This window comes from Alligator sinensis, unplaced genomic scaffold (assembly GCF_000455745.1).
Source record: "Alligator sinensis unplaced genomic scaffold, ASM45574v1 scaffold628_2, whole genome shotgun sequence".
NCBI lineage: Eukaryota > Metazoa > Chordata > Crocodylia > Alligatoridae > Alligator > Alligator sinensis.
Window position 1 is genome coordinate 2,608,716 of NW_005841833.1, and position 17,014 is coordinate 2,625,729.

Sequence of the window (17,014 nt, forward strand, 5' to 3'; positions counted from 1 at the left end):
CTGCACTGACGACAGAGCCTTTGCATAAAACTGTAACTATAGAGGGCTTCCCTTCCCTTCTTTGCTACCGCTTAGTTTCCACATGTCCAAGACTTCCCTCCCGGGTTAGCTGTAAGAACCCTACAGTTTGTTTCAGAACAGTTTGGATAAGAACCAGATGCCCGTGCTGCCTAAGAGAGCTCGTTCTCTCTACTTACAATCAACATGGTCACAAGAAGGTTTTTCTTTGCCACCTGGGCATGTGCGAAGATGCACTTGAGCACTGGGGTCATGTCAGGCTTGTACTGCTCCCTCAGGTTGACCACGCATTTGTCGCAGTGAGCTGAGGAGGAGAGGAAACACCTTATGCGGTTAGATTCGTGTCCACCAGCCAAGGGGCAATCCTGCCACCCCTCTCATCTGACCTTGCTGGAACTGGGTTTCCACTTGTAAGTATCTCTTCAGCAAGTCCAGCACGACTGACTTCATGTAGCCCCGAATGCCACTGCGATACCTAAGAAAGAGCGGAGGAGAGGGCTGGCGGCTGGAGCTGTGGCCCGGAGCCAGCGCATCATGGCACTAGCCAAGCTCCAGGGCCGGGAGCACAGAGCCAGTCCAGGGGTGGGAGCAGGCCCCTCCTCTCATGGGGAAGCTGGCAGGAAGCAAGGCTTCCTGAGTTGAGGATGAGGTCTTGCCACTGTGCATGTGGTAGGTGTCTCAAGGCATTCCCCTCGGGACCCCGCAGCGCAGGCTAGAGTTGGTCTCCCACCACTCCAACCCTCCCACATAGGACAGGCTGTTACAGACGGCACTAGCGCCTGCCTGAAAACTTCCCACACCGCAGAGCAAGACGCAGCCCAGGCAGGCAGGCATTCACCTCTGGACTAACTGCACAATGCTCTGGGTGTTCATGAAGAAGACTTCCCGATCTGCCTTCCTCTGCAGAGTGGCTGCGTGGCTGTCCAGGACGCTAGCGATCTGCACAAAACACAGGGAATGCTGGAATGAAGCAGCTAATGACTAACGTGAGCACAACAGTCTGGGACAAACCTGGCATACAAGAAGGAACCTGCCCTTTCAGAAGCAGTATCCAAGACAGAGAAGATGCTACAATACCCAGGATCTATGAGATGTTGATCAGCTTGAACTCTGGCTGGGTTTCCAAAGAACCCAACTGCCAGACACCCCAGGAAACCTCTAGCCCTTAAACAGAAGCTGTTTCCTTTATACCAATGCCTCAACCCGTGTGAGTTATCCCCGTGCATGTAAGCAATTCAATTAGCGTCAATGAGACGTTCCACTGGAGAAAAGATATACATGCCTTACCCCAAATGGCCACTTACCTTTCCCATTCTTGGGACCTCCCAACTCATAATAAATCTACATACATTATGATATATGTAAAAACCACTAGGGAAGGACTGGAACGTGAAAGACTGCGAGGCTGCTTACCTGCTGACTAGGAAACTGGCACAGCACAGAGGTGATGTTACTGGCATACTGGGCCATCACTTTTCGCACAGATTTCTCCACTGACGGAGGGATTCTCCCAGAGACGCTTGTCATGATCTCCTGCAGCTCCAGAAGGGGCAGGGATGGGTCCCGGAGGGTCTTCATCAACTTGGTCACCCATTCTTTTGCCTAAGCAGAATAAAGACCCATGGTGCACAGGGGCCACTGGATCTCTTGGCAAAAGCCAAGGGAAACAATCTTGCCCTGCAATGAAAGCTATGTTTGCAATCCTGTTTGGAAGTGATCAGGTGGGCTAGTGCAGTGAAGCTCAGGATGGCTTCTCAGTGGTCACCCACCCCCACTGAACAGGGCTCCACACTTGGTTTTAAGTCCCCTCAGGACCAATTTTCAGAGATGCTGAGCACTGGTTGACTTCAGTGGGTGGCTCCGACTGCACGGCATCCCTGACAGACAAGGCCCGTATTGTCTGCTACAAAATCATCCTCTCTCTGTTCTGAGCACCTTTGCAGATTAGCAGCGGAGGCTGTTACAGGAAAGCACCTACCTTGGTGCTGAAATACGGCTCGGGCAAGCAGAACCCGTTCATGATGTTGATCAGCTTATGCAGCACGTTACGAAAGACCTGGTGCAGCTTCTCCCCAGTGACTGGCAATGTCTGCTGAGCTGGGAGGCCACCTTTGTACAGCTGGGCCTGAGGTGGGGCAGAGAGAAAGGAAGCACTGGACCTCCAGGCATGCAAGAAGCAGGGGAGAGGGGAGAGAAGGAAGCCAAGGTGCCACTAAGCTAACAAGTAGAAACACATGGTACATTCCTCCAGCTACAGCAGAGGGACAGAGAGGCTGATCACTTTTGATTACACTTTTGATTAAAAATGCAGTGGAAGGTGCAGTCGATCAGTCAGTCAGAAGTCTTAGGGAAACCTAGAAGGCCTTAGTTGTGTTGTTTTCAGTAAAGTCTGAATGATTCACCTCCCTTCTGGCTGACACAGCATCTATGCTTAGTATGATGCAGACTAGCCAAGGATGTCTACAGAAAGGCCGGACCTTCAAATTCCACATCACCGCAAAACATTTAGGGTGTTAAAGCTTCCAGTGAACAACAACAACAACAACAACAACATGACAGTGTCAGAGGTGGGCACAGGCTGAAGAAGAGCAGGTGGATCAAGTAAATAGGTAAGTAACCTCTCCCAGCAAAGATACTCACTGTATGAACTTTGGTAGGATCATCTAACTCAAGCCTGGCTATGACACAGCCTGCCTCCAGCAACGCTCCTGGCCGCTTTATATAATGTATATGACCAGATTCTTCTACAGTCAGGGGCATTATCATTTTCATCACCTGTAGGAGAGTTGGTGGAATATTCATAGAGTGTCATGAGTGAATAGCATCCACGCAACACCCAGAGCCTATGATACAATCACATCTTTGCAACGGCTGTGAGATCGACCTGGCTTTATTTTTGCTGGGGGAGTGTACAGTCCCAATGGATGCCTTTCGATGCACCATGTGGACTGGGAAGCTCTTAGCCAATTACCTCAATCTCTGCAAAACTGTGCCCTATGCAGATGTGGCCTCCGTCTTCCACAAGGTACTGCAGCAGTTTGCCAGCAGAGGGTGATCTCAGCACAGTCAGATCTTTCTCCTTCTCGAAGTCGCATGTTTTATTACTGATGGTGATGCGGTATCTTAAGGACAGAGGAAATTCTGTTACTACTTAACACGCTTGCTGCCTGCCACAGAGGCAGCGGCTTTTGTGCCAGCTCGCCAGCTCAACAAGAAATCTGCGTGGGGACGTGGGACTCAATCTTTGACCTACCGGTCCGCTTCCTCCTTCATGTACGTAGTGTAACTGTTACCATTGTAGGACAGCAGCAGCCCACCATCGTTCAAGCTGTGCACGTCGATCTCAAGGTAAGTGTCATTCATTATGATGATGTACGTTGTCGGAGACTGACGGGCAACCTATTAGAAAGATTCCCCAAGGCAGACATCAGCAGCATAAAAATGACTGCAAATGTTCTCTGCTGAGGCCTGTGGGAGTTGTCAATGCCTTGGCATCCCCAGGGATCTGCCCCTTGGCCCGTACCACTCACCTGCTTTGCATTAAGCCTATACGGATGACAGGGGAAGCAGGGCTCTTGCTCTGTACTGGCCAGAGCAGGACGTGCTGCAGTCTCTCCGGCATTCTGATACTCCAGCGTATGTAAGATGGATGCACGTACACATGGAGCAGATGTTATGTTCCAGTTGTCACGTGTAAATGAGCTGAGAACGATTCAAGTGTAGCAGAACTGCTCTACCTTTAACACTGTTTCATCCAGCTCTTTTGCAAGGGCCCCTGCATGTACATGTGTCCATCCCTACAGTTAGCGCTTGCATTGCTAGCCTAGTTCTACATTTACAGCTACCAGTAGGTCTGCCTGATCTTCCACTGGTCTGGCTGGTCTTACTTTCCTGCTGCACAGCTGGGGTGAAATTACATGTTACACTTACACCATACCAAGGGCACTAACTACGCAAGTGTCTGAATATTGTAATGCGTTACCTCGTGCTAAGTGCCTTCTGAGCATCTCAAAGTGACACTACTTCAGGCAAAGGGTATCTCCAAGCTACTCAGCTCATATTAGGGTAACTTCAGGCTGTTCCATGGAGATAAAACGAACAATTACCAGTCCTCCAGCATCCCAAGACGCATTGCTCCCAGCCTGCTTCCCCTGCACCAGAGCAGGGATAGAGTCAGGTATCCTGGATCCTAGATAAAACCCTGCTCACTAGACCTCTAATAGCAAGTCAGAGCTGTGCGGGCAAGTCACGGTATTAACCCTTATCATGGCACTGCTCACCGCACATTCTGACTTTACCACCACTTAACAGTCCATGCACTTAGTGTGGGCTAAGGGTAATGTGTAACTTCACCCTCAGTGGAATAGAAGTGCTGTGCTGGGTCAGACCAACAGTCCATGTAGAATATGGCACCATTTATGTTCCACTTCCTGTGCGGCAGGAAAGTAAGATTAGTTGCCATCTGAGAGCAGGAAAACCATTTATTCTGTAAGGACAGACTCAACTAAAATGAGGTTTCTTCTTTATGTCTAAACAGAGAAGGGCAACATTTGTGCTGCAGCTTTTATTGAAAGATGCCCACTCTGTGCTTGCCCGAGAGGATTCGACTCCACACGGGTTACATGCCTGCCAAAGTCTCAGCACCAATATGGATGACAAGGAGACGCCGTTTATACCTTGAGAGCATACTTCACCCCTTCGGAAATGAGCTCCACGTCTACAATGTTAAGCAGGGAATCTGCTGGCAGGACCTGCCCCCTTCAAAGCAAAGATAAAGTCAGGCACCACATGCTTTATAGCCTATTAGCATCAGTCCAGCTAAGAGAGTGGGCAGGTGCTGCTTTCAAATAGGCCGCTGTCATTCAATGTACAGACAAAAACAATGGATTCAGACCAGAAAGGGCTGAAGCCAGGGAGGTCTTCCAAAGACAGACCTGCAAGGGAATTAAAAATGGCATCTCAGGCTCCTGCCAGCCCCACTCTTGCTTCTTTCTGCTGTATAAAGGCATACTGCAAATGGTGGGAGAAGACTTTCATTGCATCCCATGAGTCCTGTATGGCTCAGAAACCTTGATGGGGACAAGGCAGCTGATGAGACAATATCACACGGGCATCCAAGAATGAATGTTCAGCGGCTGAGCGGGGAAGGGACTTTGTGCCAGGCTTGAAAACTCTCATGGCTTTGGTTAGCACCTCTCACTCTGAAGACCTGACAATGCCTGGGAGACGGCTCACGGCAAAACCCAAACCAACTTCTCCCACCGAAAAACAAATACTAAATGCAAGCCAGTGACTCTTTATAAGCCGCTCTTCATTCATCAATATGACAAGGCACAAGGGGCTGGTCTGATCAAGTCCAGTTGCCTGAACTGCAAAAAGCAAAGCAGGTGCAAGGCAGTGCAAAGCCAGGCTTTTCCTTTGTAGTGTACTCTTTGCAGACACCATTAGGTCTCTGAAGGCCAGTTTCCTTCCCTCCACTGATCTGTCTTCGCCTCTACAAATCCTGCAATTGCTAATTCCCTAATCTGCTCCAGGGAAGAGAGATGTATTCCCAAGGCAAAACTTTCTGCACCTTGCTTTAACTTTTCTTGGGTTGATCGTTCCATAACAGCAGCCGGTCCTGCCCTCTGCTGTCAAAGGTGGAAACTTGCAATAGAAATATCATGTGCGATTAACCTTAAAGCACACAACCACAAGACAGCTCGAAAGGCCTCAAATCACACACATAAATCTACTACTCTATAGGTAAAGAGAAAACTGGAAAACCAAGCCATGTGTTCAATACATGGGCATATGTTGTAGCCATTGGTCTAAAGACATAGGCTGACGAGGTTCTTTGGGTAAATCTGATATCTTTTATCAGACCAACTCAAATAGTTGGAAAAATTCTTCTTTGCAAGCTTTTGGGTATAAATACCCTTTGTCAGGCTGGGGAAGCATCTGCAGTTGTATATCAGCCTCTGGCTTCCTTACTATTCATACCATCCAGGAAGAGCACACACCAACTGTAGATGCTTCCTTAGCCTGACAAAGGCTGTTGATACCCGAAGGCTTGCAAAGAAGGATTTTTCCAACTATTTGAGTTGGTCTAATAAAACATATCAGATTTACCCAAAGAACCTTGTCTGCCTGAATTCAGTATAGGACATTCTTAATACTTTTCCAAGGGTGCTAGATGTGGCAGCACTGGACATGCAGTGAGATGCACTCTCACTTCTAAAGAGCTTGCAACCTGATCCGATGAGACAGGCGAAAGGATGGAAGACGAAACCAAGGCAGAGGAAGCTAAAGTGCCTTAGCTCAGCCAGTCAGTGGCAGAGCCAGATGAAGCACAGAAATGCCTTCAGGATCCCTGGGTACAGCCTGTCAAACCCTGCACTTAATGCCATGCCCCCTACACATGCCTACTACTGCTGAAGTCAACAGCTGGACTCCTGCCTGTTTCAGGTGCAATCTCCATAGTCCTTCAAATCTGCTGTATTTTACCTTTCAAGTGAATGCAAGAATTCGGTCATGCAGGTCCGGAACAAGGCATCGGCTATGTTCAGAGCACCGCAGACAACACCCAGCATGGTGTCAGGCTTCTCAGCCTAGGGGGAAAAGAACAAGGTTCTCAGTACCATGGGGCAGAGGATCCAGGTGAGAAGGAAGAGGATGGCCCAGGAGGGAGAGGCCGTGCTCCACTTTCTCTACCTGCACTTTCTCAGCGATCAGGTGGTCCAACCAGCCAGTATCAATCTCGTTGTTCTGAAAGCTCTCGGTCTCCAGCAGCTTGATCAGATACTCGACCGTTGTTCTGAAATCCCCTCGGATCGACAGCTCTTTCAATGCTACAACCATGTTCCTTCAAAGGAAAGAGCTACTCTGTTCAGGCTGCTTCTCGTAAGACACGTGGGCTCGGTCAGACCTGAGCAAACTGATTCAGAGCCCTATTGGGCTTGCACGATAATCACTGCTCCCCTCCCTCTCATTTTGTTTCCAACCACAGAGACTCCCAAATCTGATTTGCCTGGTACACAGGTGTTAAGTAACTGCTTTTGAAATATGCAGACATGTGGGCCTTATATCAGTGGTTCTCAACCTTTTTAGACTCCAAGCACCCCATGAAAAATGCCAGCTCTTAGTTTTCACTCTTTTTTTTTTGCCTACCAAAACCAGCAGTTTTTCTATTGCAAAGAACTCAGAAAGACCAAAACTATGGATTTCTGTCTGAAATGTCTCCGCTTCTCTTATGACTTGTGTTTGTAAACCTCACCACACTAATACTGTGCACCACCCCACATCACTCTTGAAAGGATCTCATGGCACCCTGGTTGAGAATCACTGACTTAGATCGACGTGTAAAACACTCTCATGATGCAGCAGAGATTTCCAGCAAGTTATGCAGAATCTGGGTGGCTGAGGATTCTGCTTTGGTACCCTAAAAACCTACACCAAATACTTATATTGCTGTAGAGACACATACTTTACAGTTAAGAAACATCTCAGAGTCCCTGCTATTAATCTGCTCTGCACATTTAGCTTCTAGCTTTGTGTAACATCAGAGCACTTGAAGGTCCCAGTTCAGCAAAACATTTAAGCATATACTTGAAGTCTAGCATGTCTAGCACTAGTGAAGATCCATTCTTAAGAACAGCCTAATTAATAAATGGTGCTTTTTGGTGATACTCAGCATTTCAGTACATTTTAACCTCTCTCTTTTCCAGAGCCAGCTTTAGCAAACGCAGGGCCCAGTTTGAAAGCAACATACAGTATGCACAGGAAAAAATGGCATGCAGGGCTGGCATGGCATACACATAGGTGGCAGTGAATTATGTAAACTAGAGCAAAAGACATCATTTTCTGTTGCTAAATAGCACAACATTGAGTGCCTGGTGTCTTTGGCCTTGGGAGCACATACTAATGTTTTAAATCTTACTGACATGACACAGAATGAAAGGAATTCTGCGTGCTCCCTAAAGCCTGGAGCCTGGGGAGGAGAGTCCCATACTAAAAAACCAGCACTACCCTTTAACAGGAGTCTACAACTACACTCTTCAAAGCAGCTGAAAGTATTCACTTGCCGCCTGGGACTGAGCCAGGCATTTTGGAAGCAGCGTTCACTGCGAGTGGAGCCCCCAAAGAAAGTTTACGGTCAGGGGTAGTACTAACGAGATGGCTTCCTCGCGGTTCTCCCCCCAGGAGAAACAGTGCCCGAACTGGGAATCGGCAAACTCATGCAAGCCGCCGGCTGCTGCCACGCTGAAATAGCCCCAGACATTCTTGTTGCTTCGGAAATTCAGCTCCTGCACCGTCCCCGAGCTCGGCTTGAAACCCTGAGTTTAGGGTAAGAATTAGAAAGCACACAAGAAAGTAAGAACCAGAGAAAGGGAATCCCAGAGAAAGTGATGGCTCTTTAATGAGGATTCCTTTAGCCCTGGGAGATTTCAACTGGAAGTCACTCCAGTAATGAACTATTTTATCAACAGAGGACTCTTCCAAGACTAACGGCGAGGTCTTTCCACCCCAGAAAGTTGATCCCATGTGGCAGGAACTCTTTAAGAACAGGGCTGCAGCCTCTCACCTCCTCGGGGTTTTCGCTGGTGATTCTGGCAGCGATGACGTGGCCTCTTGGCGCTGGGGCATTTACTGGATTCTCAAAGCAGATGGGTGTGTCAGCCCACGGGGCCTCTCCGTACAGGACTCGAATGTCCTTTATGCGGTGCAAGGGGACACCCATTGCGATCTGCATGCGTGCCAAGTAGGAATGACAAAAGAAGAAAGGGTTCAGAGCTTTTTTTTTTTTTTTTTTTTTTTTTTTTTTAAGGAACGAGGCACCAAAATTAGAGGGACGAGACAGTTTGACTGAATGGTAATGGGGCACTGCTCCTTTCCCTCTCTCAACTCAGCTCCAGCTCATTTCAGGGTAACCAAAAGACTAGGTATTTGATGGCTGGTCAGAGCCCTCTATGAAAGCGGTTTGTCCACTGGCGTATCGTTGAGGTGCTCAGGATGGACGGGGCATTGCTGAAGAGCCTGCGTTGCCACCTGGGCTCTTTCTAACAGAGAAAACACCTTTCTCACAGGCTGTCACTCTAGTCCCTTTTACAAGCTTTACATCCATGCAAGCTGCACTGCTGAAACTATTGAGTTCCTCTGCTCTCTATGTAGTATGGCAGCTTTATAAGGGTGTGTGGGGAGAAAGGTCGGGCAATTTCAAGTACCTGCAGCTGAGCAGCAGGTAAGTTCACATCTGCAACCATTTCTGTGCAGGGGTGCTCGACCTGCAGGCGGGGATTCAGCTCCAGGAAGTGGAAGCTCCCGTCCTCGCTATACAGGTACTCGACTGTCCCCGTGCTCACGTAACCCACCATCCTCGCGAGGCGCACGGCACACTGGGAAACGACACAAACCGTTTTTAGTGCTGGCTCCCGGTCACTCACTCTGCTTCTACCGCACACAGGCTTCTGACAGGCCTCTCCCTGCAACAGTCATCAAGCTGGGGAGAGAGAAAAAACTGAAGCAAACAGGAAAAACCCCCAATGCTTCAGTCCAAGAGGGAGGATCCATTTTGCCATTAAAAATGGAAGTGAGTGGGGAGTCCAATCTGCTGAGTTCTGGTTGCAACAGGTAATGCGCTGCGGAGAAGCACGGAAAGGGAACGCAGCGCAAGCTGGGAACTGGGGAACGAATGGAAGCCGCTGCCCCGTTAGCCAAGTCACAGACGTTCACCAGAACTAGCGCCCTCCAGCTCAGCTGGCCGCTACCTTCTTAGATGCCTAATCTGCGAAGGCAACACAGCACCATTGAAACCCTACGGCAACTGCATGGGACAGCGGGAGGTCACATATCCACTAGTTCAGGTCATCATAGCTCCCTGCCATTAAGATTCACTTGCAGGCTGAGCTGCTGGGGACTGTCTTTTTGGTTACTGTGCGTTAGGACCACCAACAGCCGGCCAGGTAGGGACCAAGAGAACTGTCACCCTGGCCACAGCCTGGCCAACAGTCTCCTGCTGGCAAGGTCTTTGTTCTGCTGTCTCAGGTACCCGGCTGAGGGAGCTGCTGTCTCCAGATTTGGTCCAGCTCCTCCTCTGCATTGTGGCAACAAGGCATTCAATAAGCCTGACTCTCTTGCTGCCATACTCGTCAACCAAGGAAATGAGAAAGGGAAGGACGCTGGGTGCCGGGGGAGGGGAAAGGAGTCCCCGGTGCCCTTCTCAAGAGCTGTGGCTTGGGGTGGCCCCAAAGTGACCTTGCTACCTCATTTCCAGGGTTGACAAACCTAGCACGAGAGGAAGTAGGTGGGGATTTTTGGCCGGGAGACTGAGCTCTCTCAGCCCCTGCAAGTGTAGATGTGCCCTGAAAGGCTGATCCAAATCCTCTAGCTAGTCTCCTGACACCATCTCCTGTCCCCACTTGCTCTTCAGTCTCCTGACTATTCCCTGCCTTCCACTCAACCTCTGGTCTCCTGACCCCAGTCCTTACCCTGCTCTTCAGTGTCCTGACCCTGGACCTAACCACTGGACTGGACTGCCCAAACCCAAGTCATTAAATTGTACGTCGACAGTGTAATAGCTGAGGTCCTGACTCCTCCATGCCACTGCAACACAGAGGCTATTCCTTTCTCTCCCGGGGAATGGAAAAGCAAGGCTGTCACGGCCCCAGGCTGAGAACGCCTGCACTGCGGAAGGGATACAAAAGTGCTCGCTAGAAGCTCAACAAAAGGCGAACATGAGAGTCTGCCTTCAGCTGTGAGGTGAAACCCAAGGGTGTGAACAACTCATGCAGGTGGCTTTGTCCATGTACACCTTGATCGTAAGCTCTCTGGGGCAGGGACTGGTCCCTTTGCTATTTGTTTGTACAGTGCCTCACTTGGTGGGACCCCTATCCCTAAGCTATGTCTCTGTGGCCTCTAGCATGAGCCCAGAAGCACCCCCAAGAAACAACTCTCACCTGCTGGTGCCTGTCCCAGGTGTGCCCACCCCCACACATTACGAAGCACAGATGGTCACGAAGGGGACTGAGCCCCTCCAAGCGGTCATCAGCGCACACCCAATGCTGTTCTCAGGCTCAGGCATTGCTTCGATACGAACCTGGCAAAGCTGGAAGAACCAGCAGCTGGAGGCTTCTTGCCACCAGCATCCCCTCTCCTCTGTCCTACCCCCAGACACCCACCTGTGCAAGAGATGCTGAACACCCACCTGCTCCATGAAGTCAAACACAGCAGGAGCAGCTATTGTGGCTGGAGCCTCTTCGATGATCTTCTGATGTCGGCGCTGGATGGAGCAGTCGCGGCCGAACAACGAAACCGCATTCCCGTACTGATCGGCGAGGACCTGGACCTCCAGGTGTCGCGCATGCTGTGCTAATTTCATCACGAAGATGGGGGACCCGATGGCCTCGCCCTGTACCTGGGAACGGAAGAGAAGACCCTGACTTTGAAAGGAACAGAAGAAATGCCCTCGCAAGTGGGATGAGGATGAGAAATATGCAGAAACCCATCCTCGGTGTGTGGGGGGGAAATTCACCCCCAGCCCAAGGGCAGACACTAGATTCCCACCCCCAGTGGTTACAAATCTGACTCAGGGTCCTGCCTCTTTTATATATTCAATGGTTTTGATTTTTTTTTTAAATATGAAGGAAAGTAACTATAAAGAGAATCTGCCCCTATCAAAGGGTCCCGATAAAACCAGTCAGATGAACAACAGGGGACTGGCATTCACATTTTAGAAAGCAGGACTGGAGACGCGGGGAAGACTCTGCTCAGAGCGCCTCATCTCCCTCAGGGGAAAGTTAAAGCAGGGTGTTTTTTAGGGACCGGGGTCCCCTCAGAGCCTCTTCCTTGTCTGAGGGGAAATTAAGACAGGCAGGATATTGGAAGGGACAAGGGAAAGCTTTACTTCTTTTCCTTCAAATGGGACAAAAGGCAGGACTGTTGTTTTGGTACAAGATACAAGTACAGCAGATGGATCGGGAATCCTCCCCAGTGCCTTTGACTTGTCTGGGAGGGTGGGATCTGGGAGCAGGGGGCAGGCACCTTCCTGGAGAACCCCTTACTTGTCTGAAGCGGCTGGCAAACTCCTCCGCAGTCTCTACTTTGCGAATCCCTTTGCCCCCGCCGCCTTCGGATGCTTTTATCATCACGGGGAAGCCGATCCTCTTGGCCACCTGAGGGAGGGGAAGGGGATGCAGCAAGCACTTTTGGGCACAGCTCCCCGAAGCACCTGGACTCACGACCAGCTTGCTCACCCCCTCCCTGGGCTGGATAGACCCCCAGAGAACACAGTGGGTGAGATTTCATTCAGTGGCCCCCTCTGAATGGAAACACTGGATGGAGCTGGTGGCAGGGACCCTGTACTCTGGAAGAACGCTATCGTTCCTTACTTGCAACACACACCAGTCGTCAGGCCCCTTAAGGAGCCCAGATAGGATAGAAACCATATGCACACCGACTGGAGCTGGGCCAGGGCCCTTCTTTACCTCCAGGCCATCGTCCACGTCCTTCACGCAGCCCTGTGCGTAAATCTCCAGGGGGACGCTGATGGTCCTCTGCTGCTCGTGATCCTCCTTGCTCCACTCTGCCACCAGACCTGCACGTGCAGAGCAGAGGGGCTGCACCCAGATCTACAGGAACAGGACAACCCCATGCCCTCACCACTGCCAACAGCTGCGTTGGTGCACTGAAGCCCCTTTGCTTCCCCAGAGCTGTATGCCCACGACAGCAGCCTACTGAAAAGCAGGCCAAGCCTGCTGCTATCTGCATGTGTCATAGAGGACTCGGTGGGGTTCCCCTTGTATTCTCCAGGCACCCCCCTCACATGGGGGAGCTGCCCCGAGTCAGGGCAAACACACTGAGACTGCTCCACATTGGTCCTATCCCCACTCTTCAGTGCACACAGAGACAGGCGTGCACAAACGGGGCTCTGGTAGCGCCTCTGCTGAGATGGAACAGGGCATCTCATGCTGGTACAAACCCCAAATCCTTACATCAAACCTTAGAAATGTCGACCTGTTAAAAGCGTCAGGGGGCTGTTGGCTTGGCCCCATTTGGATGATAACACTTGGGCGTTCGCTCCATCCCCCGCAACCTGCTTGTGCTGGGACAGTGCGTAACAGCCTGGCTCAAGCATTGACCTGTGGCAGGCCAAGGGGCAAAGCAAGACAGATAGGAACAGAAGGGAACAAGGAAGCCATAGAGGTGACAGTGATGAGATGAGAGCAGCGCAGGGAGGGGTGGAGGGAAAATAAAAGGATGACAAGTGACTGGAGGGTAAAGTGACAGTGAAAAGGCCAACAGAAGAGAGGCATGAAGACGAGGAGAGCTGGAAAGAAGGGAGGGCAACAATAGTGGGGTGCCGGGCAAGCCAGCTGACAACAGCAGGCAAGTTCTTTCCAGCACAGAGGCAAATTAGGAACAGCACTCCCATGAATGACCCGACCGCTCCAGCTGCTAAGATCCCTGCTCCTCCCTTCTCCAGTCACTCTGACACACAAAGCAAGACAGACAAAATTGGCCTGTGCCATGTCCAAGCAAAGCACCGCTTAGGCCGAAGGTGCGCTTACCGCTTCCACTCCACGGTAATGTGGGGATCTGAACTGTCTGTGCTATGATGGTGGAAGCCACTTTATCTCCCAAGGCCCACATGGCATCACTGGGAGGACCTGAGCACCGGCAGGGAATAAGACGGGGGTTAGTCAGGGAGGATATCCCATTACCTCTGGAAGTCATGTAGCATCGCTGATCCCCTTTCTAAGGGAGGGACAGAACCTTCCCAGCTTATTAACTCATCAGATGTGTGAGGTTAAAGAACCGCTTTCCAGAAGGGTGGCAGGGACAAAAAGTCTCCTCAGCTTTATGAAGGGAAGTGCATGAAACAGATGCCTGCAACGCTGGGGCTATGGACTGGATTACCTGCCAGGTCCCTTCCAGGCCGATGCTCTTAAATGCAAAGGCACCATTTTTACATGGGAAACCCAAAAAGAGTGGAAGCCACATGGGAAGTTTCCATAAAGCTGGCTTGAGAGCCTCTATGCTTTAAGGCTGGTGTAAGGACCAATACTACACGCCATGCATTAAGACGTGTAAAACGGAGTGGCATCTAAAAACCAAGAATACAAGTGTTTCAGGTTGCAGATATGCAGTGAATAATTCTGAGGTATGCTGCTTACACATGCATTCGTGTTTCCCTAGGGCGGCCTAACTATCTTCCTCTTTCATCTGGATCAATTGCTAAAGACAAGCTGTGGTCGTTTGCATCATATATGTATTTGTACATGACACGTTGTGCAATAGAAGATGTGCCTTATGTTTTAGGGCCTACATAGTTAACAAGTCATCAGCTGGTGTGTTAACAGTAGATGGGTTGATTAGCTGGTTCCTGCTAAGAAGCCCTGTTGAAAGCAGTGTAAGTCCTTGCCTGAATAACTATCCCACCCGCTGCTGTTTCACAGGCTAACCAGCCTCTGTCCCTCAGACAGAGATTAGCCTTTGCTCAAGTGAAATTTCTCTGCTTACTCTCACAGGTTCTTTGTACCTGGATCTGTGTTTACTCATATAGATAAGACTAGAACCAGGACTTGCCCTTTCTTCCTATTCTTACTTCTCTACCTTACTCATTCCCAGAATAAAAAGGAAAATATAAGTGTTTCGGTATCCAAAGTTATCCTTCTTTCCTATGCAAGAGGAAGACAGTGTCTCAGAGAGACAGTCAGGGACAGATGCTGTCAACAACGTCGCTGTGACAAAACTGGCTGGAACATAAAGCACATCTTATATCAGACAGCATATTGACAGAGACCACGCATGAAGAGCTAGTGCAGTCTGGGGAGATAGCAGGTATACGTAATGCACCCCCAATTAATCCCTGCATATCTATGTACCCTGCAACTACAGACACAACCATTCGCTGGATGTACATTACAGTGGATTTCCATTAGCTTCCTTATGCAGAAGGCCAAACTGTGAAGATGTAGAGAGCCTCACCGAGGAAAGCCACCCCATTTTTCTGCAGCAGCTCTGGAAGCTTAGGATTCTCTGAAGCATGTCCCCAGCCAGCCCACACCGCCTGGGATGGAAGAAGGAGGGAGTAGGAGAGGTCAGCTGTACAACACAGGCACCCTCATGACTTTGATTCCCAGTATCCTGCACTGCTCTCCAAGGAAGACCAGCTCAAAGCACCATTGCATTTAGTCTCACCAACTCTGCAGCTCACACCTGCTTCTGAACACCTCTTATCCCTGTCCAAGTGCCTCCCTTGCCACTGGCTGCAGGGATCTTAAAGACCCGTGAAGCAGTTATCCCAGAGACCACCCTGCCCCTCTACCCCAGCAGGGAGATGACTATTTCCATGTCTCCTTATTTTCAGTTCCTTGAAGGATTGAGCCTTCATTTCAAAAAAGGACCATCTATCTTTGTGCTGCTCCTCTGCACGGCAGCTCATGATGGCAGCAGAGCCTAAGGCAAAGGGTTAGCGCGTGACTACAAAGGTCATCAGAAAAAAAAAGGAAGGGTGGACTGTTTATCAGTAACTGGCAGCGTCCGGCACTCTGGCACGAGGCTGACACAGACCAACCATGTGGGACTGCTGTACCCATGGGTCTGGGACAATGAAGAGGGAAATCCTCACCTCTCTAACACGCTCTTATTGCCCAATGGAGCCAATGGGCATGTTTCCATCAGTTCCCAGAACTGTTTAGCCTGGTGAACCCCCGCTCTCCTCCCCCAGAAGCACCTGCCTCCTATAAGGAAACCATTTTAGGCCTTCAAAGTGGTTCCCAGTCTTCACGTTTCTAATGGTTTTCACCTGCACTGGAATTCTCTTGGCAATGTCCACAATGAGTTCTACATTGGCGTAGTTGTTGTTGTTGGCTCCCCCGGGGACAGGCACGTAGTGATCAGCCATTTTGATGTACTCTGGAAAAGCAAAGGATGGGGTGTCCTGGTGGAGCAAGAAGAGCAGCGGACTCCTGTGCAGCAAGACTCTCTGCCAGCCCCTCGGCTCTCGCTATGCTGCTCACGCAGGGTACTGCAATCACGACAGGTCTGCACCCCACCCTGCAGGCTGAAAAATAACCACCATCCCACAACCCAAGGAGGGCTGAAAGAGGCAGTGAGTCTAGTGAGTCTGTACGGTCATCACTCAGGTCATGATTGCAGGCTCTTGAGGAGAATACCGCATTCTCTCACATATAACGCACCCTTTTTTCCAAAACCCAGCTGCTGGAAATTAGGGGGCGCATTATAAGCCAGGAAATGTAGTAATGTGGGAAAGCAAAAGGAGAGGCTGAACAGGGAGTAGAGCAATGAGGCAGCCTGGACCTACTAGCTGCTGCTCAGTTACTCAGTACAAGGACAGGTCTTTCTTTCTTCATTCTGCCTTTCAAAAGCAAGATGCGTCTCTCATTCCAGGGCATGTTGTATATGAGAAAATATGGCATATAACAACTTCCCAGGAAAGCAAGGCAGGAAGAGGGGAGAAGAGCTAGTGCCTATGCCTCCCAGGAGGTATTTGTGACCATCAAGAAGGGAAAAACCAGTGTGAACAGTTGGGAAGATTTGATGAATCTCACACTCACCTGCATTTGCCTTAAGGTCTTCAGGTGTAACCATGACAACAAACCTAATCGCTCGCTCATTCCGAAACATTTCGTAGGCCCACCGGCGGATGGAGCGCATGCACTTGACAGCAGCAATGCCATTGTTTGCAATCAGGACCTGGAGGAAAGGCACGGGAGACTGAGATGTAGGCACTTGCAGCAGAGCAGGCTCAAACCTGTAACTCCTCACCGCTGCAGAAAACCCAAGCCAGGGAACATGCTGTCTTTGGAATCTAGCTTAATGTTCATACATTGAATTGCAAAAAAGCCACGGTTTTCCACAACATATCAGTTATCGCCAGGCAAGATGTCAAGATGACCAGCTGTAGGTCACTGGAAAGGGATGGGGAAATGAGACACAAGTTGTTAATGCACACACACTAGTATTACTGACATGGAGGTTCTGTGCTTGTAGGGAA

At 50.0% G+C, this 17,014-nt stretch overlaps 1 protein-coding gene across 11 annotated transcripts in view; it reads right to left on the bottom strand.

The window, feature by feature from the left end:
• Positions 1-17,014, bottom strand: part of ACACB (acetyl-CoA carboxylase beta) — a 59,722-nt gene that overhangs the window by 24,976 nt on the left and 17,732 nt on the right. For all 11 annotated transcript variants that reach the window (XM_025198519.1, XM_025198489.1, XM_014518293.2 and 8 more), the window contains 21 exons: positions 16,575-16,713; positions 15,803-15,912; positions 14,983-15,064; positions 13,563-13,661; positions 12,480-12,589; positions 12,057-12,167; positions 11,201-11,410; positions 9,222-9,392; positions 8,582-8,743; positions 8,170-8,333; positions 6,712-6,862; positions 6,505-6,608; positions 4,695-4,776; positions 3,272-3,417; positions 2,990-3,140; positions 2,659-2,793; positions 1,997-2,143; positions 1,432-1,620; positions 857-957; positions 405-493; positions 198-322 (listed from right to left, as the gene is read on the bottom strand). In XM_025198519.1, the coding sequence (XP_025054304.1) occupies positions 198-322; positions 405-493; positions 857-957; positions 1,432-1,620; positions 1,997-2,143; positions 2,659-2,793; positions 2,990-3,140; positions 3,272-3,417; positions 4,695-4,776; positions 6,505-6,608; positions 6,712-6,862; positions 8,170-8,333; positions 8,582-8,743; positions 9,222-9,392; positions 11,201-11,410; positions 12,057-12,167; positions 12,480-12,589; positions 13,563-13,661; positions 14,983-15,064; positions 15,803-15,912; positions 16,575-16,713 (2,778 nt within the window). The remainder of the gene's footprint in view (positions 1-197; positions 323-404; positions 494-856; positions 958-1,431; positions 1,621-1,996; positions 2,144-2,658; positions 2,794-2,989; positions 3,141-3,271; positions 3,418-4,694; positions 4,777-6,504; positions 6,609-6,711; positions 6,863-8,169; positions 8,334-8,581; positions 8,744-9,221; positions 9,393-11,200; positions 11,411-12,056; positions 12,168-12,479; positions 12,590-13,562; positions 13,662-14,982; positions 15,065-15,802; positions 15,913-16,574; positions 16,714-17,014) is intronic.